The sequence below is a fragment of the Battus philenor genome, unplaced genomic scaffold, assembly GCF_028537555.1.
Source record: "Battus philenor isolate CCGP_79_NKW_IND1 unplaced genomic scaffold, ilBatPhil1.0.hap1 SCAF_29, whole genome shotgun sequence".
Classification (NCBI taxonomy): Eukaryota; Metazoa; Arthropoda; class Insecta; order Lepidoptera; family Papilionidae; genus Battus; species Battus philenor.
This window is the reverse complement of record NW_027181692.1, coordinates 3176023-3201017: the sequence shown is the minus strand read 5'-3', so window position 1 is coordinate 3201017 and position 24995 is coordinate 3176023. Positions and strand designations below refer to the sequence as shown.

At 33.3% G+C, this 24995-nt stretch overlaps 1 protein-coding gene across 1 annotated transcript; it reads right to left on the bottom strand.

The window, feature by feature from the left end:
* Nucleotides 1-382: 382 nt before the first annotated feature.
* LOC137926447 (uncharacterized) lies at nt 383-23198 on the bottom strand. The gene is made up of 4 exons (XM_068770046.1): nt 23158-23198; nt 2148-2293; nt 1232-1309; nt 383-576 (listed from the first exon to the last, which is right to left on the bottom strand). The coding sequence occupies exons 1-4, from the start codon at nt 23175-23177 to the stop codon at nt 383-385; spliced, it is 438 nt and encodes a 145-aa protein (XP_068626147.1). The 5' UTR covers nt 23178-23198.
* Nucleotides 23199-24995: the final 1797 nt, after the last annotated feature.

Here is a 24995-nt window from a genome sequence, read left to right as displayed (position 1 = left end):
ATAAAGTGATCACTTTGAAATATTCATCATCATCATATCAGCTGATAAACGTCTAATGTAAGTTATAGCCCCCCCACCCCCCCTAAACATCGCCATAACAGTCATGTCACATCACACCCCCGACTTGGACTATGTCGGTTCATCTAGGAGAAGTCTAGCTACACCGCCTTTACCTTGTTGGTTTTTCAAGATTCTTATTAATGAACCTAAATTACTTTTTATTTTAGTTAAAGTCCATTTAAATAAAGATCGCACATCTTCATATAACCCATTTAAAATTACTTTTATTTCATTAGTAATACTCTAGTAAATTTAAGAAGTAATCATGATTGGTTAAGACAGATGAAGAGATCTTCTAAGAACATCCGCAGAAGAACCAAAGTTACCAGAATGGCTCGAAGAATTCCTCGTCTGAGTGGCAATGAGGCACATTTGTGCACTCGATGGCCAATGAACACACCAAAAACCCCCTGGCCACTATCTTGCTAATGTCATCGATGGCCAAAACCACTTGGACATCGATGACATTAGCAAGATTGTGGGAACTAGTGGCGATCTTTGGAGCAAGTACATGCCCTACAGTGGGTGTGTCTATTTAAATGAATAAACGCAAAGCGCTTCAGCGTTTCTGGTAATAATCCACGTTTTCCTTATACACTATTGAACGCAACCTAAACTGGAACTAACCAATAGACAATGCCAAAGTGAAACCTCATAGCTGTCTTACTAGAAATTCATGTTTATAATAATTCTTCATACAAATTTAAACATTAAGTTTTAATTGTGAAAAATATTTATACGTAAATTCCATAGCAATGTTATTTTGAGTTAAATGAATATTTATGATTTTACACTTGAATATTCATGGTAATTTCAGCCTATAGACACCTTCTGTAAGGTATACCTGCCCAAAGATATCTATGGGGGATATATTATGATCGCCACGCTTGGTAGACAGGTTGGCGATTGCTGTGGGGTATGGTTCTTGAACTAAACTAATTCGTGGGCAGTGGAAATTATAAATAATTATTGCACAGTGTTAATTATATAAGATTGTATCCCGGGAATCGAACATGGGACCTATGATCGTAATAAAACTTACCGAGAGTTAGTTTACCTAAAAATAATTAAAAATCTATTTTTTAATGCAATGCATGCTGTGTCTACTTAAACTATACATTATCTTGTACTCTATTTAGAATGTTAATTAATTAATATTTATATGACTCACCGTTGTCGGATGTTGAGACTTCTTTCTGTTTCACCAATGCAATTTGAGCCATTAGTTCGAACAGGTTGGACGGATCTCCTTGTAGATAAAAAAAAAAACTATTTTTTACTCGTTTACGTATTTTAAAAGCCAGTTATGATATATAAAGATATTTATGAACTCTGTTTCTAGCTGATCTCTACTCGATAAAAGAAATATATTTGCCAATTTTAAATTCTCTAAGGTGTACAGTTTATGATATCGTGATGATTCAGTTTAAATATAATTCGCGGACTAATCCGGGAGACCTATGAACACTAACAGTGTGGACATCTGATACAAACAGATTTCTTTCACTCCTTTATTTGATTAATACAATAGTTATAAGTATGATTATAATAAAGTAAAATAATAGGTATCGGACTTTAATAATTACAATAAGTAACACTGTGTCGACTGAAAGCGCTGATACAGCAGGTCTTGCACAGAGTTGAACAACGCGACTGCACTGTTCTTTCTTCAGGATCATCCTGATGATCGTGTGTGGTCCCAAGGCAGTGCATCCAATTTAAATCATAGTGTGCTATTTTGTCCCTTTTAATATACTTTATATGACTTGTTGCATATATAGATATTTTTGTATGTTTACGAGTAAAAGTGTAATTAAAAATAAGTACAAATAAACATGTACATGTAAATAGAATAGCTAAAATGTTCGGTTTTTAAGTTAGCTTTTTAAGTAGGTAATAACATTGTTCAGTGTTATTTTATTTTTCGCACGTATACGATCCAGTCGTGTATTAATATTTTTATAGTGAAGTAATGGTAAACAACTATAAAAATGATCGCAGAAAGGCTTCTACGACCACTATTACCTTGTTATTAGCACACCACTAAACAGGTAGTGTAAGTAGTTTTAAGGTCGTAACGATGTTACCTTTTTCACCTGCGCGATTCTCCAAGGAAGGCATCTCCACGGGAACCTGTTTCTTTATCCACTCCGCTATTTCGATTACTTCGTTGTTCTGAAGCCCCGCCATTGCTACGGAGCACATGCCCATCGCCAGTATAAGTGCGATGACCCTATAAAAGTATTTACATTTAGTTTGTGAAACTTACCAAGAAGTAGTTTTAAGAATTGCTTATATTAAGTGGCAGCAAGGAATAACGCTGGTGTTCGAATTCGAGTGCCGGTCTGGCGTTAAAATCAGGGAGGAGACAATAGCCTCCCTGATAGGCGGAAAGGAAACTAGGGAAGAATTCCTCTCATGCTGCAAGAAAATAATTAAAAAAGTTATACAAAAAGATAAAAATTTAAATAGACAATAAGAAAAAAGGTGATATAATGTAACTCAAATAAAGTGTGATAAAAATGTAAATGAAAGAAAAAAGATAAAATGTAGCAAGTAATGAGGGAGGAATGAAAGGACACAGAGCAAAAGTGAAAGAAAGCAGAATTGTGGCATAAAAGAATAGAATGAAAGATTATGTGAAGAATGAAAGTAGAGAATGAAAATAAAAAATTATGTGAAAAAAATTAAATTGTCAATAAAGACCCTGTCCCACCTAAGATAGGGGTACGAGAGGCCCCCACTAGCGGGGGCCATAAAAAAAAAATAACGCTGGTGCAGCCGTCGGACGTTGGGGTGTGAAGCTTTCTTAAATGGCGACCATGAACTGGTAGACCCGAGGTAATCCCCTTATAGCGGGACCAACGACAGTCAAAATCTTGGAACGTTGTTGGACACGGTCTGAATCCGTCATCATAATGATCTTTGCGGGTGGCTTATGCCTTGCAGTGGGCGTCTACCAACTAGCATGATGATGAAGATGATGATGACTAGTCTTTTAAGTTTCTGATAGAAAATCTTCTGAATTCGCTTAAGACATTCTTCTCTCAGGTGGGAGGGGGAGAACAGAGCAGGATTCCTATTCAACAGAACCATCGAGGAAACCAAACAACTGTAAAGCGTAGGCCACGCATTACCGGACGAGGACGCACCGACCACGAAAGGTATCAAAAGACGCCCCCCAAAAAGACCAAGGGGGCCCCATAAAGAAGATATCGCACAAAGTGACAAGACACGCCCAAACAAAAGGGCGCACCGAATAGCAACTACCTGAAGGTAGAAGTAAGAAGAACAACACAACAAGACACCGAAGCCGACTCCAGCATCACCATCAAAGGAGAAAAGCAGCAACACAGCAAGTCCTTCGCAGCGCACCGACGCGCCGGGAGGCGGCGAATAGTATAGTTTAAGAAAAGTTTTATTAGTAGTAACCGCCGAAGTTGTAGAAGCCCCACAAGGCTAACAACGAAAACATCAACCAGAATACAGAGATCGAGAAAACCACTTAGTTTTAAATAACTCATAACACAACAATAGATTAGTGGTCGCAGAATACCTAGTATTTATTTAAGAGAAAAAAGGAAGAGAAATGCGCTTGATTTGGATGTGTCTGTGTGTGTGTATGTACGATAGCTTTGCGATTTGAAGTCACGTACCGGCTCATCACCGCTCAGAGATAAAAAGGAGGTCAAATAACTTGCATGCTATTAGTTTTAGTATTTATGATGGTGTATATTCTTGGCACTGAACTGATGGCTGCTGGGACCTTAGGGTCCAGGAATGAAGACCACAGATCGACATGCGCAGCTTAGGACGTGCTCCCAATAGGTAGAATGACGTTAGTACAATTGAAAGCCGCTTCCGCTCACTATTATTTCTACCTGTTCCTACCTGTTCCTACCTGTTCCTACCTGTTCCTACCTATTCCTAGCTGTTCCTACCTACTTCTACCTATTGAAAATATATGGGGGATGCCTGTATGCAATTATGGACGTTTTATGATTGATATGATAATGAATTTGATTTTCATAAAAGTAAATTCCAGGAATTTTATTTTTAAACTTTAAAAAGTTATTATCAGGAGGACCAGAAAGTAATGTCGTTTCTGACGGCATATTTTACAAAAAAACGGATTGATTTTTACCGCTTCGGAATTAAAAATTTGTATACTAGATGGCAAAAGATAAAATAGTGAGAAAAACTTGTTAAAAATGTAGTCGTGTGAATTTAACTTAAGAAAGCGACATTACTTTCAGATCCTACTAATATATATCGCGTCCATATTGAAATGTACGTTTAGTATAATATCTCTTCAATTTCATTACATATTCCGATAAAATGTATTTACAGTTAATTGAATACCACAATAGAGGTTTTATTTATTTTATCTAAATCATTTAAAGTGATTCGTATTGTTTTAATTGGTATGCCGGCAATAAGTTAAATAAATGAGAATGGAGAGTTGTGGTTTCCGTATGTCATTATCCTTGAATAAAATTTACAACCAACGAGTCCAATTCAAATATATACTCTTTTGACATAAATATGGTAACAATAAAAAAAATGTTATGTTTAAATTTGGAATTTCTAATACGCATGTGAATCTTCATTGTTTTCTTATTTTCGCGCCAAATGCTGTTTAATATTTATGTAATATTATTATGGTGTGGGGATCATTTATTATAATATTATTCAAATTATCACTTTTTATGGTTGTTTAATTAACCCTTAATAGCCTGATTTACGAAAGTGATATCTTTTAATATTACTGTGTTTGCTTGAGGGTTTAGATGAAGGGAAAAAAAAGTTTCTTTTTAATTTCGTTGGAAAGAATATTACACAACAGTAAAATTCGTACAGCCAACCTATAAAAAAAACTAATAGTAATGTGAACATTCGGTTTAAAAGATTGGTATCAAAATTGAAACTAGGCTATTTAAGGTTTTATTGAAAGAACCGGTTTTTTGTAACAGTACACAAAGTATGTAATAAAACGAAATTAATTTTTAAAACTCTCAACTTGCTTGGCATAGGACTAAGATCGCAATGGTAACAGGTGTTGTGCTGCCAGCATCCAGTGACACCACGCCACGCCCCGTCTAACCGCTCATCGTGGCCTCTCTATAACCTTATTTTTTTTATGGCTCCCGCTATTGGGAGCCTCTCGTACCCCTCCCTATTTTGTTTGGGACAGGGACTTTATTTACAAATAATTTTTTCAGGGTTTTATCTTAATTCTACACTCACTTTCATTCTTCTCAATTTCTTTTATTCTTTCCTTTTAACCTTCACAATATCTTGCAATTTTTTTTGTTCTTTCATTCCTTCTTGCTTTCATCGCCTTCCTTTCCTCATCTTTTTTACTCTTAGGTGGCTAGGTACAATTTTATTTCTAATCTTTATTTTTTTCTTACATTTTTTACTTACATTTTTACTCTATAACCTTACCGACCGGGCGATATGCCCTTCAGACGAGAAATTATTCGAGCAACATCAGTGAACTTGGTTCTTCAGCGAAAATATAATCTACCTAACATTATAATAATATAAAAACTGTAATATTTTTGTAATGGAGTAAAAGAATGAAAGGCTATGGTTGAAAGGATGACAAGGATGCCGAAGAAATAGAAGATTTTATCACGGATGAAAAGAAAAACAAAAGAACGAACGATACAGAGAAGGAAGAAATAGAAACTCTGTGTTTGGCACTAATCGGTGTAGCATAACTCCTGAAGATGCCCCGTGGAGGGGTGAAACACGTGCTGAGTGATTTAACGGTGGCAGTTGTGTAATTTTCATCGTTGCCGCATGCGCATTTACCAGCGGGCTGGCGGGCGGTGAATTTTATTGCACGACTACTACTGCATGTGCGGAAGTGGCTAAATATTGGTCCTTTTCTTACTTAGGATGGACTTCCGCGAGGAAACGCCTGATTCCATTAAATATAAAAGAAATAGAAAAACTGGAAATAAAGAAATACACGAAAAAATATTATTGCCTAAAATGTAAAGTCCCTGTCCCAGCGATATGACAGGACAAATGAGACGCCCTCAAAAACGGCGGCCATAAACAAAACATACACAACAAATGTTTTTTTCATTTTCCATCAAACGTAACTTAAACTCTTACACAAGTGTACCAGGTTGGTACAAATTGCTTTAAACACGGAGTAGTAACCTTCAATACGCATACGTTTATTTGCAATTTGTTTTAAATCTAGAAATAATCGGCGTACTTTCAACCCATAGTGAGAGAGACATATACCATAATCGGCGTGGGTGATATATGACTCTTGATTCTTTGTGAACAAAGGCAATCTTATATAATTAGTGCAGAAAATGTGAATTATATAAGATTGTATTAGGAATCGAACCCGAGATCTGTGATCGCAAGCTTCAGTACTCTACCACTGGGCTATCGTCTATGAATGTGGAAATAATAGCTGTACATTTTCATATATTAACACGTTCACTGCGGGCCCAATTTTGAAGAACTTTCAGCTGGTGCGGCTGAGGTCGAATCAGCCTCAAGCTGAACTTCCTAGTAGTGCGGTTGAGGCCTTTTCTGCCTCATGTTCATCAATATTTTTTTACAATATTGAGTCAATGCTTCGCAGACATAAAGAAAGCTATATTTGTCTTTGTCATACCTCATACGGTTGAGTGTAAACAGCCGCCGCACTAGAGAGAAAACACGAGTTTTACGCGCCGCACCAGTGCAAAGTCTACCATGAGGCTGAATCGACCTCAAGCCGCAGTGAACGTGTTAAAGATTTGCTTACTCGATAAAGTTAAGTCAATTCTAGTCCATTAACTGTTCAATTAGCTACGTAGTTAGTTGCTTAGCAGGAAACATATTAATTACGTCAAATGAATATCGTTTTAAATATATAATAATAATATATCCACGTAAAGATACATGAGATGCATTTTATTATAATTAATAGTATGTTCATAATCCATTAATTCTTAGTTTACAACTTGTTTATTGATTTAATAATTATCATTATTTTAGCCGTAGATCGATCACTGTTGAACAATTTGTAAATGACCATCATTTCTACTCACCATTAAAAATAAAGATAAAATTCATTTATTCAAAATTGGAATAGTTTTAATGGAACTTGTTAATAGTGAATTTGTCATTTATTTTTATTTTTAATCTACTAGATGGACCGGAAAATAATGTAGCTTTCTTAAGTTAAATTCACGCGACTACATTTTTAACAAGTCATTATTTCTTATCAACAATATATTCGCCTTTGTTATCGACAACCTATTGGTATCTGGTATACAAATTTTCAATGCCGAAGCGGTAAAAATCAAATGGTTTTCCTGTAAAATCCGATGGATTTCCTGTAAAATCGGTCCCACTAATATATTATTTTTTCTCTATTCTGCTTCGCAAGATGTTATAGTTATGGAGAAGAAGCAGAAAGAAACTCCACAATAAAACTTTTTTTTTACAGATACAGCCTAAATGTAATCAAAATAATCAGGTGACAGCATTGTCAAGGATTCTTATCATTTTACTATTCGTCGTTATGAAAATTAGAATGAATGAGAATGTTAGATTATGTGATATATGTTAAAAGAGTGAATGAACGATGACATGAAGACTGGAAGAGACGGAAAATAAATGACTATTGAAAAATTTATCAAAAATGTAAAAGTCCCTTTTCTACAATAAGCTAGGAGAGTACGAGAGGCCAGAGGTATTCAAAGGTTGCAAAATGGTATCAAACTCCATGGTTTATCACGAACATAGAGATCGATGTAGCACTAAACATAAGATCTGTTAAGTTATTCAAAAGTAAGTAAGCAAGGAGGAGTATACGACTGGAACACAGTCTGAACGACTTAGATACCGCCTTAGCAACCACCAGCTACACTATACGGCTAAAATGCCAGGATATACCAAAACTTGGTGACAGTTAGTGAAGAATAAGGTATAGTACCTAGTACTGCTTAGGAGCAACTTTAAAGGGACAAAGCAAAAGGAACAAATTTGCTTTTAATCCGAGACAGATTGCAGACACGGAAAAAAATGTATGTACACCGCCTGACACCCTCATTTATAACAAAGTTTCGTAAATTAAATTTTCTATTGACTTCTATTATACGATATGATTATTCCTACCAATTTAAAAAAATCAAATCTTAAAGTCAAATGTTTCCAGGCGTATCAAAGAATATGTACGAAGGTTGAAATCTATTATGAATATATAATGCATTAAAAAGGAAGAGTGAAGATATTCACGTCAAAATTTCTGCCAAAACGACTCAAACTATACAAAGATAAATTTGCTGAGTCCCATTCCGAAGGTAAGTTCCTAAAAAGAAAAGAATAACATATTTAATGGTTAATATTATCAGACAAATATATATTATTGAATATATATGTTAATGGTGTATCTAGACAAATAAAACCACGATATAGTGACCTCACTGGTTATAAATAACCAATATTATTATTCAGTTTCGCTTCCGAGCGTCGTTGCGTATCGACCTTGAACCGTACCATGTCTAATTGACTCAACCTATTCCTACGCACACGAACATACAGGTCAGGTATTTTTTTTTATTTCGCTATAGATGTACACAGTTACGGCGCCAGGATTCACTTAAATTCGTATTTACGGTGGGATATTTGGCTTGGTTTTCACAGCTTCATCGGATTCAGGGCTCGCGGATCCGAAATCCGCTAATAAATATGACACATATAACCAATCACCCTTTATTCGTCGTCGTTCAGACCCATACACGCCTTCTGCAAGGAATATGCCTCTTCCAAATATCTAAATATCTATGGGGGATGATATACCACAATCGCAACGCTTGGCAGGGTTGCTGGCGATTGCAGTGTTATTATGGTACGCAAAGGATGCTGCTGCCCATTCTCTGGAAATTTATTTATGAGCACATGCAATCTTATATAATTATTGCACGAAGTATGACTTATATAAGATAATATTCCGTGAATCGAATTCGTGACCTATGATCGCAAGTGTCAATGTTTACCGCAGAACTGCCATTATTGTTATATAAATATTAATATTTAAAACAATAATGTTTCTAATTAAGTTACAAATATACCTTTTTTGTTGAAGTTGATGCTGTCAGCCCGGGGGGTTTTTACAGCTTCATCAGAGCTGAACCCACGGAGCAGAAGGGTTTGTGAACTTAAAAATAAAACAGAAGCTGGACAGACGTATTCCAGTTGTACGACGACATTCGCAAGTAGTAAACCGCTCTACCCGAGTAGAGCTATATAGTGTTAATGTTGTGTATACACGACTTGGGACAACAACGTGGGCCATAGGCGAACCAAGGACGTATCTGGATCCAACCTTGGTTCTGCCGTCTAATGCCGCAGCTCTACTCGGGTAAAGCGCTTTATTACGTGCGAAGGTCTGTGCAACTGGGACGAGTCTGTTCAGCTTTTGTTTTTTTTTTTTTGAGAAATTAAATTCACGGATTCTTCCGCTTCGTGAACTGAGGACGTTGCTTTCCATTCTCTGAAAACTTATTTATAAGCACACACAATCCTATATAATTATTGCACGAAGTATTAATTATATAAGATAACTAGCTGATCCCGCAAAAGTTGTTTTGCAAAAAAAATTAAAGTTTTTAATTAACAAATGTTAGATAAGGGTTGATCGTAGAGGGGTGAAAATTTAGGTTTGTATGTATTTTTGTATGCTGTATCATAATAAAATAAAAACCAAAAAAATTGTCTAAAAAATTAAAAATAAAATTTCGGGGTGGACCACCCTTATCACTTAGGGGTATGGAAAATAGATAGTAGCCGATTCTCAGACATACTGAATACGCATGTAAAATTTGGTAAAAATCGGTCAAGCGGTTTCGGAGGAGTTCAAGTTCGAACACCGTGACTCGAGAATTTTATATGTTAGATATTCCGTGAATCGAATTCGTGACCTATGATCGCAAGTGTCAGTGTTTACCGCAGAACTACCACATTATTATTACATAAATAATAATAACAAAATAAATAATGTTTCTAATTTAGTTTCAAATATACTTTTTTAATTATAATACAGCTTACAGATTTATTACAAACAATAGATATTTAAATTTAACTAGGCTAAAAATTTTGTTGATAACAGTCTTGAACTTTTTATTATCTACACAAGCGTGTATCTACAGAAATAACAGATACTAATAATTTTAATATTCTCAGAATGTGAATAATAAATAAACAGGCAACGGACAGATGGAACCAATTAAAATCAAATATACACGAACACAATTTAAGTAGAACGTGTTGTCTTTATTTGTTCAGTTCGAATCAAAAAATATTTAATAAATTTTTTGTTTGAATTATTAGAATGTACTGCCACTTAGAGAGCATTGGAGAGAGCTATTCTCGGAGTTTCGATGCTAGATTGAATCAGGAGTGACAAGATTTGCAGGAGAACCTAAATAACCGTGGTGGCTCGAAGAATTGGCAGTAGCCAGAGCCAAACGACCAAGGGGTGGTAGATGCGGCGCGGGTAAACCCAAAGCACAAAACTGGTCATCATGACGATCTTCAGAGGAGATGCCTTCCAGTGGAGGCTTATAGGCTTAAACGACCACGAATGTAAATATGTACAGGGCGAATAGTTATAAATTTTCAAATTATGTAGGTTATAGGAAACTTCCGCCGTTTAGACGCGTATATATATCAAAAACATTTGGATAATATTTCCTTAAAAAAAATCCGCATTGCAATTCTAGAGTATAATGCTTTTATTAGAAATATATATAAAATATTATATTTATTATTTAAGTTTAAAAACATAAATTTGTCGCCAGACAGTCTACCTATACAGAGAATCATTTATTTAACTTTGTTTTTATTTTATTAACATATAATGCAGTATAAATCAAGGTCTACATGTCTATTAGCGGTGAAAATTTTGAAAAACTTTTGATAAACGTAATAGTGGATAGACAGCTACTCGCACAATACAGTGGCCGAAGCAATACCACGCGGAAAGTCGGTGTAGAATACGTAACTTATTGCACCACAAACTTTGTAAAAAGGTTCACGAACCTCCTTATTTAGGGATACGATATAGGGATATGAAACCTAAATTTACTTGCACTTCTTAATATGAAAGTATTGCGTCTATTAATGGCAATTTTCAAATGGTATATACAATAAAAAAAGTTTCTCCCAGCATTGAGGAGTATGTACCAGAGGTAGCCAAGCTCTTTGGTAGTGCGAGTAACTTTCTATTTTTATTTCGGGAGCCGCAATTAAAAACTTTTTTCGTCATCGTCGTCTTTCCAACCCATTGACGCTCACTGCAAGATATAGGCCTCACCAAAGATATATATATATATATATATATATGAGAATATATACCATGATCGCCACGCTTGGCAGTCGAACAGGCCATTTCTGTGTGGTATTATAGTACCCAGAGGATGTTTCTGCTCATGCTCTGAAAACTTGTTTGTGAGCTGTAGCAATACCATACATTTAATGCACAAAGTGTGAATTATTTAAGATTGTATCCCAGGCATCAAACCTACGACCTACGATCGCAATTCTAAGTCTTCTACTACGAAGCTATCACTGCTCGTACTACTTAAAACGTTTTTAGATGGTATTAAAATCGCAGCGAAATTATATTCTTGAAAAACAAGAAAAATATTTGTATTGAATGTTAATTAAAAACCATATAATTGATTGCAACATTTATTATTTCAAATGTCAATATTGATCGATGTTTCAATTTTACAACAGTTTTCTTTTAAATATAATAACACAAAAATGAAAAGGATATACAATGCGATTAAAATAAGAATAGGACCGGCCTAGCGCCATGTTGTGACGTCACAACAGGAACTTAGTATAGTGTGCAAAAAAAGCAATGTTAAAAAACAATACCAGTGGCTAAAGTCACTCGCTCGGTTACCTTCGAACCAGTTTCCAAATGCTTAATGAAACTTCCAAATACATCACGCGATATATGAATATTGCCATCTGGCCCTGGTACAATTCTTGCTTGTTTTAACTGGTCCAACAACATAATGGCACGTTTTTTCTCTTCCTCGAAGTACTTATCAACATTGCTGATAATCTCTCGAGCTCGCCGATGTAAAACACTACCTCTTTTGCTCATTGTAGAACAAATTAAACAATCAACAAAAACAATTATTATTATATTTTTATTTTATATATTTAATGCTGACCGTACTTATGTGAGTGAAGTTAGCCGAGAGCCCGTCCTATTCTTATTTTAATCGCATTGTATATAGCCACAAATAATCCTTCAAAGAGCCGTACGTCACCAGCGGGCCGCAGTTTGACCTCCTCTGGTTTGTACGTATTAATATCTTCCAACACAGTTGCCAACAAGAGCTACTAATTAAACAAAGCCATAAGCCATGAAGGTATATCAAGCTTGTATTTATTTTATTTGTAAACCTTTTGTATGTCGCCATTTTTCTTACGGCGATGAATATAATCATTAGAAGTATTTAAGCGCGTTTGTTTACAAATGTTAACAATTTTTTTTTGTATCGTCTCAATACGGTGTATATATTTCTTGTATAAAGTGTTCCATACTTGCGGCGAGTATTTTAGGGAACAATATGTACATATGTATATGTTTTATCCTCTTAACAAACAACTTAAAAAAATAATTATTGAATATATTTTTTTTCGAATAGACTTTGTCAAGTACTTACGAAAAGTCAAAACATTACTAGAACAGAAATTTAAATATGTATTTATATATATACCACTGCTTGGTTCGGAATATTGATTTTACCAAGAACCTGCCAAGAAACTCGATGATTACTCTTTAAAAGCTAATTTTACTTTTTTTTCTGTTACAAATCCTCTCTATCGGTCATGTAAAAATCCGCATGATATTAGTCATTTATTTAATGGAATCAGGCGTTATTTTGCGAAAGTCCGTCCTAAGTAAGAAAAGGACCAATATTTAGCCACTTCCGCACATGCAGTGCTAGTCGTGCAACAAAGTGCACCGCCCGCCAGCCCGCTGATAAATGCGTATGCGGCAAACAATGCAAATTACACAACTACCACCGTTAAATCACTCAGCACGTGTTTCACCCCTCCACGGGGCATCTTCAGGAGTTATGTTACAGCGATTAGTGCCAAACACGGAGTGAGTGATATAAATCCTATGTATATTTATCTCCTATGTAATCTTTTATACAATAGTTTTATCGATAAATCTTTCCTTAAGCTATGAATTTACACGAATATATATTATTTAAAATTGAAATTTCTTATAGAAGTGTATACATTTTGTATACATACTGCTAATACAAATGTATATAATATATGCAGAGTGATTTTTATATAGACCTAACGTTTCACCCCCTATTTTGCTGGGAACAGGGATGTACTCTCTTTATTAAATTTTTCACTTCCTTTTTATTATTTTCATTCTCTTCTTCCATTCTTAACAATCTCTGTTATTCTGTTCTTCATTCCATAATTCAGTCAATTTTTCTCTTCCGCTCTAATATACTTTCGTTCACCCTCAATTATTGCAGTTTAGTTTATTTATACAATTTATATATATAACAGCTTTTTTAGGTAATTTTACATCTTATACATATGTATCACAGTTCTCTTATTACTCTTATATTCAATTTTAGTAATAACATATTTAATTTATTTCTATTATAATTACACCAATAACTCGCTTTGTGTCGTTTCGTTTAGTGTTTTTTCGAAGTTGCCTCGCTGCTTAATTAGTACTAATTTTCACTGTGCGTCGTTAGATTTTCGAGGTTGCGTTCTTTTGGGTTCGAGTCTTTAATTTTTTTTTTAAATTTTCTTTTTTGTCTTAAAGATGGCAACATTTATTTTTCTAATTGCGCCATGCCATAAAAACTCGGGGATTCAAACTAAAGTTTGAAAGGGAATCCCCGATATAAATAAATAAAAATAAAAATAGATAAAAACGCAATTTGAATACAGTTTTGTTTTCACTTTGTTTTGCTAATTTTAAGAGTTAATTTTCAATTACGTAGTGTGTTGTAATGTAGTGTGTTGTGCTCTTTTGAAAAGAGAATAATAAATTTATTTGATATTATATTCATAATCTAGCTGATCCCGCAAACGATGTTTTGCAAAAAAAAAGTTTTTAATTAACAAATAAAAATAATGGTTGATAGTAGGGGGGTGAAAATTTAGGGTTGTATGTATTTTTGTATGCTGTATCATAAAAAAATAAAAACAAAAATTTTGTCAAAAAAATAAAAAAAATTAGGGATGGATCACCCTTAACATTTAGGGGGATGAAAAATAGATGTTGTCCGATTCTCCGCCCTGGCCGATATGCGCGCTATGATTCACGAAAATCGGTCGAGCCGTTTCGGAGGAGTTCAATCACGCACACCGTGACACGAAATTTTTATATATTATATTAATTTCACATGAAGATTACTTATAGGTATAAAAGTGTAAACATGTAGCATATGATACGTAATGACAATATAGTAATAAAAAGAGTTGAAAGATAATTGAGAGATGAGAGAAAATGGAGAGGGCTGTGCACGGAGTTTCGCTGCGAAATCGGGTCAGAAATGAGAAGATCCGCAGAAGAACCAAAGTCACCGAATCATTGCTTCTCTCAAGTGGCAGTATGCGGTGCACGTCGCTCGTGCAACAGATGGTCGTTGTGACCGAAAGGTTCTTGAGTGGCAACCACCAGTCGTTAGACCAGTGATTCCCAAAGTGGTCTATATCAACCCCTAGGGGTCTATGACAACCTGCAAGGGGTCTACGTCAGCGAAAAAAAATTTGGGGCTCCAAGAAATGAAAATAGGGGTCCACGATAGTGGATCTCAACACACACACTGATAGTACCTATTTACTTACATCATACTATCTTATAATATCAATACATTTACATTATTTATAAAAGTACCTATGAAGTAAAAAATTATTAATATGTTACGTATATTTTACATAACAGATACAAAATTTTATTTTGAGTAGTTTTAATTTAAATTCAATTAAAAAATGTATAAATTAACATGTGTTTTTACTTTAAGTTTTTAACACTAAACTTCACTACAGATAGAAATTTACAGGAAATCAATATCAGGTAAGTAGGGGGTCTACCCAACACGGAAAAACATGGCAAGGGGTCTACGACACAAAAAGTTTGGGGTACTTTGCGTTAGACGTTGCGTGAGTAGTCTTCCCATTGGACTGACAACATAGTTAACATAATACATGAGAAGAATAGACTAACTATTCTTTTTAAGTATGATGCATTTATTAATTGAACAGGCAATACACTCAACTTGATGTCGATAAGAAATATAATATGTCGCATGTTGAATGTAATAAATTTTCCAGTTATATTTTTTTATTTCAATTATATTTAACTTGAGTTTTAATTCTCAGAAACGTGTTAAATGTTCACACACTATTATTTAACGTAATTTACAATTACATTTGTTAAATACAAATGGCATTGGAAATAAATTTGTACAATTCGTGTCTATGTATATATATAAAGGTTGGATATCTTTTCAACTTTATTATAAATATACCAATTATAATTTCCTGTATTTTATATGAGTCACCGGAATCTATAAAAGGATTAATTGTTTTAATTCAGAGAATAAGTCGCGATCTTATTAATTTATTATAATTAACCACAAATTCATTTGCATTAATTACTTGGGTATATCATGAGACAAATGAGAGAAGAGTGAAATTTGAAAATGGAATCTTCCAACTTGAAATCACGAACCAAAGGCGAACTGATCTGTGGAGACCTTATTTTGTGGTCACTTATAACATCCTACATTTCAAATAATCGAGAGCAAATAATCGATAATAAAATAATTTTTAACAAGATGAAATAACACAATAGAGCATTGTTCCTATATTCTTGTACTGAAATTACACTAATAGTATGGATAAATAGTTAAATATATTTTATTCGTTATATATAATTCGTAATAAATTGTATAGTCTGTAAATAAATGATCTTTAGCTACTTATAACTAAAAATTGATTAAATTAAAGAATAGCGTAAATAAAAGATTAAAGAGAAAGAGAAAAAAGATAAAAAGAAGGAAAAGAGAAAAACTGCTAAAACACACGAAGTATTAAAGAATAAAATTATTTAAAACAAGTTTTCTTAAAAATATCAATTTTTTTGCAGGGCTATAAGAGCAATGAGTTTGAAAATATGAATTTTTTTCATGAATGCCCCAACAATTCTCCTTATGGGTAAATTTCATAAAACCCTTTCTTAGCTGGAATCTATTCGGTAAGAGGAGCATATCTACTAAATATTAAATCTTTAAACCTTTACGGTTACAGAGATATGGTGATGAGTAAGTACATACGTGGGCTTTTTTTATATACCGAGAAAAAATTATCGATATTCAATTGCATACGAATGATTGTCTTTTCAATATGTTTTGATTGTAAACATACATTATTTTCCTACCAATGCGTGGTAATCAAACAAATCATTTTTCTTCTTTTTTTTATTAAAAAATCAATCGTAATTAAAAACCCCCATAAATAATAAAGCTAGTCCTGCTCTTGTTTTGTATTTTCGCTCAATGGTTACGAAAAAATTTGAATTTAAAAAACAAATTCTGTCACCGGACACGTTTTATACGAGTGATGGGTTATGTGAGAAAAAGATTTAAATTAAATTTGCTGTTTATTAGTATATGTTAATCGACCCTTTATAAAAATTAATGGTTTCAGTTAGAATAAAAAATAATATAAATATAACGTAGAATAAATCAAAATGAAGATTTATAGTTGTATTTAAGAAAATTATAACCCTTGGGGTAGCCTGATTTACGAAAGTGATTTTTTTTAATTTCGTTGGAAAGAATATTATACAACAGTAAAATACGTACAGCCAACCTATAAAAAAACTAATAGTAATGTAAACATTCGGTTTAAAAGATTGGTATCAAAATTGAAACTCTAGGTTATTAAGGGTTAGATGTTCACACTATGTATTATATAAATAAGGAAGTAAACAATGGATATTATAAATAGATTATTATTGAAAATAAACAATGAATCACAAGATGAAACAATAGCGAGATGGCTTCAAGTTCATTGTACCCGTCCGATGCTCTCGCAATCGAGTAAGTGTTTACTTAAGTTGGTTTCAAGTTTCGGGTGCTTTCAATGACGGACATGGGCAACCTTCAATCTTACTAGCAACGTTGCAGACCAGGTTAAATATCAGTCGAGGCTATTCCTCAGGTCCTAGAGGGCTAGACGAACAGGCGTTATGGTACTCTAACATTCCGGATGGTGCAGGTGCTTCCAGGGCATGGATGCTTTGGCAAGTACCTGTGTCCCATAGACAAGAAACTCTCAACGAAATGCCACTATTGTGGTAGCGAAGAAGATACACCTCAGCAAGCGCTTGAGGAGTGTACAGCTTGAGAAGAGAGGCGCCGAGAACTCACCGACACTGTGGGGAATGGCAATGACCTGTCGTTACCAGGTTTTGTTAAGGCGATGGTACAGAACGGGCAATCATGGAGAGCTGGTATACCCTTCTGCGAAAAGTGATGTCGCAGAAGAAGGTTGCGGAGAGAGAGAGAGAAAGAACATCGGAGCTTCCAATCCGCAGTCGGAGATCTGGACGTCGGAGGGTGTTATGCTGCGCCTTTCTCCAACCTAAGCATGACCTTGGCAACAAAGTCGGAGTGATCCGCCGCAAATAAGGAGTCGAGACACTGGGTCAACACCGTTGAAACTGCGGTAGTATGCGGAAGGGTCCCCTAGTTTCAACAAAAGGCGCTGAAGAAGACCGTGGGGTTTTAGCTGGTAGAAGTCTGGCATAGCCCTTTCGTTGCCCCACTGCGGAGCGGTACCTCATGCAGGATTTCCCCACGAGTAAAAGAGAAAAAGACCAGGTTAACTTAAAGTAAACTTGTGTGACTCTTATCGTAGTTTTTGGTACGGTTTGCAGAAAAAGTGACATCTTCGACAACTGAGTCGATATCAATTAATCTATACAATACGCCAGACGTAGCTTAATTTATTAGGAAAGTAGATTTCGGATTCGCGAGAACAGAGTCCGACGAAGCTGTAAAATAAAAAAAAATCTAACAGAGCTCACCACTAATCAAATATAGTCAAAGATAAGATTCTATGAAACTCTATTTAAATTAGAATAGTCTTCTTGTCACCGTCACGTTTGACGTCAGAATAGTTGACGTCTTACGTTATAAAAACACTATTTCTCCGATACACAAGGATTAGTGTTGTTAATGTATAGTTCATTTGCTGAGGATTAAGCTATGGTACATTCTTTCACGTGGCTTGCGGTGGTATCCTTTAAGGCATGAGTCTTTACACAATGTACGTCACCAAGCTTATACAAAGTTATTATTTATAAGTATAAAAGATGTAAAGGGTGAATGTCTAGCTGATTTGTTGTCAATTTATAGAAAAATAAATATATAACGTAAAGATAATATATTAAGAAAAAGCGTTTTTAAAATACAGATTACTGCATATTTAACACGTTCACTGCGGGCCCAATTTTGAAGAACTTTCAGCTGGTGCGGCTGAGGTCGAATCAGCCTCAAGCTGAACTTCCTAGTAGTGCGGTTGAGGCCTTTTCTGCCTCATGTTCATCAATATTTTTTTACAATATTGAGTCAATGCTTCGCAGACATAAAGAAAGCTATATTTGTCTTTGTCATACCTCATACGGTTGAGTGTAAACAGCCGCCGCACTAGAGAGAGAACACGAGTTTTACGCGCCGCACCAGTGCAATGTCTACCATGAGGCTGAATCAACCTCAAGCCGCAGTGAACGTGTTAAATTTTAGTTACAGTTTACTATTTACTCCGGTATATTTTGTATTGCCAGAAGTTAATGGATTGCCGTTTCAAACAAAAAAATATTTAATGGCTTTCATTTTGCTGACAAATAGTTATACATTCACCCATTTACCTTCACCAAGGAAAATCAAATCAATTATGTAAATCGACAACGTAATATTTTGCTAACTGTACTTTTATAACAAATAATTATATTAGCAAAAAGATAACAATAACTATAGTAAATAATTAACTTTTATTATCTGTCTCTTTATAAAAAAATAAAGTGAGTTAACAAATTTTAGAACGATCACTTCGAACAGATGATTTGAAATTAGTAGAAAATCTTTAAAGCTTTTTGCTAACAAATGATTGGTACATATTATTTGTTGCTAAGGGTGGCCAAGCTCTTATGATATGATAGTACGAACTAATTTTAGAAATTTGAAATTTTTTGCGAACCGCAATTGATATAACCGCAATACACATTTAAAACACGCGATGAAATTTTTTTTTTACAAAAATCATATTTATTAAAATTATTTAAACAAAAGTACAAAAGATGTGTTTTGAAGTTAGATATAATGGCATACGTATATGACAGCACTTCTAATAATACTTAAGATGCCGGTTAGTTAATTATGATCGGTGTTTGGATTTCGCTAATTTTATGGTGGAATAATAATAATAATTATTCACACCGATAATTTGTTTCGATTTCCCAAGAGGTGACATAGGTTATATAAATTTAAATATTGAAATAATTCGACAATCTATCGGAGCCAAAAATAATCGTTCAAAAAGCCGAATGCGGCTCGCGAGCCGCAGTTTGGTGACCCCTGGATAATATCATAGATTGACGTCAAATATATTATATATAAACTAAGTGACCCGGTAAACGTCTTTTTGTCATATAAATTATTTCTAGTGTATACATAATAAAAACTAGCTTTTTGTAAGCGTGTGTAGATGAATGACGACGAAATAAAAAAAAAATCAAGCAATATAAAAGAATAAAACTTAATAACAATATTAATCCTTCAATGCTATAGTGCGCATTTGGTTAGTAATCAAGTATCGACAATAAAAGTAGAAAATTATTGAAGTACTTATATTAAACATTGGTGTAGTTAATAGAAGGGTAAAAAATTTATGGTTGTATGTAAAACAAAAGGAAAAAATTTTGTCAAAAAAATAAAAAATGGGGTGGCCATCCTTATCACTAAGAGTTTTTTTCTTCTGTTTCAAAGACAGCGTCCATGCCTGAATTTTTTTTTTGCTCGCGCTTCCGTATGCCAGCATTTACTAGGTCTTTGAAAGTATTTCTTAACTTAAATCTTAATCACTAAGGGTTTGGAATATATATGAGCGACCGGAAAGTAATGTCGTTTCTGTCGACATATTTTACAAAAAAAAACGATTGATTTTTACCGCTCCGGCATAGAAAATTTGTATACTAAGTAGCAAAAAGTTGTTGATAACAAAGGTGAATATATTGTTGATTACAAATAAAAACTCATTAAAAATGTAGTCGTGTGTATTTAAATTAATAAGCACCATTACTTTCGGGTTCCCCTTATATTTTTGTACCGATTTTTTTTGATTGACCGATTGACCGGGCTGGCGGGCGGTGCACTTTGCTGCACGACTACCACTGCATGTGCGGAAGTGGCTAAATATTGGTCCTTTTCTTACTTAGGATCGACTTACGCAAGGTAACGCCTGAATTCATTAAATATAAATACAAGGAGATTGTTATATGTGTAAAAGGTTAAAAGAGGTGAATATATAGTTCAGTTTTATCCAAATAGCGGCACGCAAGCCATACGCGATTATTTCTGGCTCCGATTGATTTGTCGAATTATTATTATTATTGTTATATCAACATAAAATTAGCGAAATCCAAATACCGAACATAATTAACTAACCGACATCTTAAGTATTATTAGGAGTGCTGTCATATACGTGTGCCACTATATCTAACTTCAATACACATATTCTGTACTTTTGTTTTAATAATTTCAATAAATATAATTTTTTGTAATAAAAAACATTTTTTTGAGTGTTAAATTGCGGCTCGAAAAAATTTAAAATGTGAATAAATGGAAATACTAAAAAAAAGTTTAGCCACCCCTGATATAATCCATTATATTTTGAATAAGGAATTGTTTTAATTTGAATATGTATAAAATAACATAATTACAATTGTTGTAAAAGGCAACCTGTATGAACTTTGTTATTAATACATTAATTGGATGCGAATAGCTCAAGACAGACCTTTCTGTCGCTTGTTCTTAGGTCTCTTCACTATCTAAACACGTCAAGCATTTATTTTGACGTCAATAAATGATATCTATTGTATGTTGAATGAATAATTTTTACGTATTGCATTGTAAAAGGCAATCCATATAAACAATGTTAATATTGCTACGGTGACCACTCACTTTTTATAAAATTCGCCCTGCAGACCTTGATGACAAACATATCGTATCCACATTTATGAACTCTAATAACTCGTTTATTTTTATTCAATTCTATTTTAATGTTTTAATATAATTTCATGTATTGAGGACATGCATTTAAAACACTAAAATGTCGAAACGATTATAAAAATTATCAAATACTTAAAATTTATGAAACGAAATTAAGTGAATTAAAAAGACGAATCTTTGTAACTTTTCTATAATTACGCATACTTTATGTATTTTTTTTATCATCTTATAAATACTATTTTTTTTCTAATTCTTTTTATGATTCGGCTAATAATTACTTAGATGAAGGAAGTGAACAAAAGTATCGACAAACTTTCTTATATTACCTATCAAAAGAAAAGAACGAAATAAAATATGTTTATACAAGCATATATACATAATTAAAATACTGATATATAAACATTTTTCAAATTTCTTTAAATTTTTTCCATGTTCTGTTCTGTGCCGAATGATAATTAAATGATAATTATATATATATATATATATATACACACACACACACATATATATATACATAAATATGTATACGTAAGTTTTGGTTACTTAAAAAAATTATAGGAGATTAATTAATAAAAATGACTGTATGGCTGGCAAACATAGGTTTACACACATAAACAAAATATTGAGACCACACAAAGAATCAAAGAGCATTAAAAATAAGAAAAATACAAAAAATGTGTAGTGATGTAATCAGGTAAAAAACCAAAACAACTGGTGCGCTTACGCATGCCCTAAAATTAAATTAGCAATAGGACCGACAAGTCTTTGACCACCATTGGACAATACAGGCAGAAAGATTGAAATGGATCAGCAGGATATAATGGACATAGCAGTGATATACTGGTTGACTGAATCCAGAGAAAGAGTCTCATGGAAGAAGTTGGGATAGGCCTTCACCCAAAAACAGGTTCATGTCCCACAATAACAAACCACTTACAATAAGTCATAAGTTATAAATATGTTACTAACATTTCAATTATAAAATAAGGATATTTTAAAAAGCTATTCGTTATTATATATAAGAATATGTTTATTTGTAATTAGAATTAAAATAAATATATTATTTTATCACTAATAGCATATAGTATTGTATATTTAAATAATTTTTCTATAACAATTACATTTTCCTTATCAATTATCTCTTTATCAAGTTACGTTGACCGGTAGAGAATGCTTAAAGGCAATCAGCCATTAAACATGTTGTAACTGTGAAATAAATGAATAAATAACTTCTCTTTTCCTATTACGGAATTCAAAAGATAGTATGACTTGAATATGAAATGAAAATAAAATTTATATATCTTTGTTAATAGAAACACAATAAAATTATTATTTAGTTCGGGGTCAACTGTGTACTTCTGTTTTACGCTTCTTTATTATTATGTAAAAAAATATTAGACAAAAATAGTAAACAAATTAAAACGTGTAAATGTTTTTTTAAAGATAATGTGGATTAGATATAAGTTGCTAATAACTTTTATATTAAGAATGATTATCAGTGTTAACAAGTCAACTAAGAAATCATTGAAGCCTGCTGATTATAAAAGACCTATTTAAGAATGTTAAAACAATTTCACGTCTGACATTCTTGGCATTTACGTAAGGTCAATATAAAAGATACAAAATAGTTAACAATATGTAGAAATGAAATTGTAATTATGATATCAAGTACACTGTTATAACTAAAACAGAACAGAATGATTTATATTGTTTTAAAACATGAAAATGTTTTATTTTATTTTCAACCTCCATTTAAAGTACTTACCAAAGTTCCACAAGCCACATATCACAGATATATATGTATATATTATAAACAATATAACGACACGATTGAATAATAAACGTGATACACTTTTCAACTCACCTCATGACAAAATAGAGATAAATATATCTCTGACTGTTTATCTTAAAATATTAACAACAATACGTCCACTTTACACGTTGTCCGAAAATGTAATGTGCCGAGGTCCAACAGTCCGATGGACTCACCTCGAAACGATTATCCATTCATATGCGTACGCGACGCACACATACATTGTCCTCCATACATATATACATATATATTTTTAATTATATTCTATATGTAATCATTTATTAAGATACTCAAGATTCAGAAGTACATGTAGCTTTAACAAGACGATGCACAAGTTTTTATATGGTAATTTAAGTGAACTGAAGAATAATTAAATCATATACGTGTACCCTTTCTATTGGAATAGAATTGTTTTTGATTTACAATAGTCTAGGTTAATGTATACTAACTATTTTTTAGTGCCTATGCCTCCTTATGCAACAATGAAAGGTTTAAAATCGTGTAGAGTTCATTTTCGAATTGACTCCACGTTGAAAAACACTGGTCTAAGATATCTGGTGGTAGTCATGAAGTATTTTTGTTAACTTTTGACATAAATAGGACGTCTAGAAGTTACGAGTTTATTTTTATTTCTTCAGTGTTTTATGTTTCTGTGTATATTTTTATATAAGAATGCAAATATGGGCAAATATACGCCTATATTTAAATTATGTATGAATTCCAATTTATTTAATCATATCTCAGGAAATCTATAAGTTTTATTCATAACTACAATCTTCTGTCCATTTCAATTTTTAATAAAAAAAATCCTTTTGTAGCGTGAGTTATCTATTAAGATATAATCACCATCACCATCATCGTCATCATATCAACTGATAGAAGCCTGCTGCAAGGAATAAGTCTACCCCAAAGATACCCATGACGACCACTGCCTACGTCTAGAATTTCCCGAGACCTTGATAATGACGTCGGTCCAACTATTGGCAGGCCTATTCACTCCGAGTCTATCGGCTTTTGGTTGCTACGTGAAGCTTGGAAATTAATTGCGCTACTACTGTATCAAGGATATTTTAAAAGTGACCACAAGAAAAAAACCCGTCTGAGTTTGATGTGAGCTTTTATCAGATCAGTTTGCGTTTGAAGGTTTTGGTGCATTTGATTTGAAAGACATTGTGAGCGTCACTCTTGGTGAAATAACATAATCTTTGTACTGTGCGCAATTGGTATTTATTTTTTGTTTTTATTTTACAGTTTTATATGTTCGACTTTGTTGCATGATCATCTGTCATTTCTTTTTCATTCCGGTTGTTACATCCGGTTCCTGATTTAACTAAATGTTGCCGCTATATATATGAAATAATATATATCTGAGTATATGGCCATTTGCCATAACATTATAAGTAGTTCGCTACGTACCTACATCTCGGAATACTGATCTGCTGAGAAGAGCTGGCTAGAAACTCAACAGTTGGTCTTTTTAAATGAAATTTAATAATTTTTCATATATACATTATAATTTCAACCATGCAAGTTTGTCAATAAACCAAATTCTACAAATCACGACCAACTTGAACTTGAATGCTATAATAATATTTATATAAACACATAGTTTTAATCATGTATTTAAAATTAAGAAAAGGGAGGTCTAAGATATTTATGGCAACTTTATTTTTATCATTGTAGCGGTTTATATTAAAACTTTTATATTATATGTCTAAGGTCGAAGCAAAATATAAAAAAGGCTATCAATGATCGAGATGTTTTCAGAGCCTAATCAAATATGATTCGTA

Bases quoted from the DNA above. Each gene is read 5' to 3' on its own strand.
- LOC137926447 (XM_068770046.1), bottom strand. From the start codon at position 23,177: ATGTGGCTTGTGGAACTTTG. The intron at 2,294-23,157 runs GTAAGTACTTTA...ATACTTTTATAG, and splicing joins ATGTGGCTTGTGGAACTTTG to GGTCATCGCACTTATACTGG. The intron at 1,310-2,147 runs GTAACATCGTTA...TTTATCTACAAG, and splicing joins GAATCGCGCAGGTGAAAAAG to GAGATCCGTCCAACCTGTTC.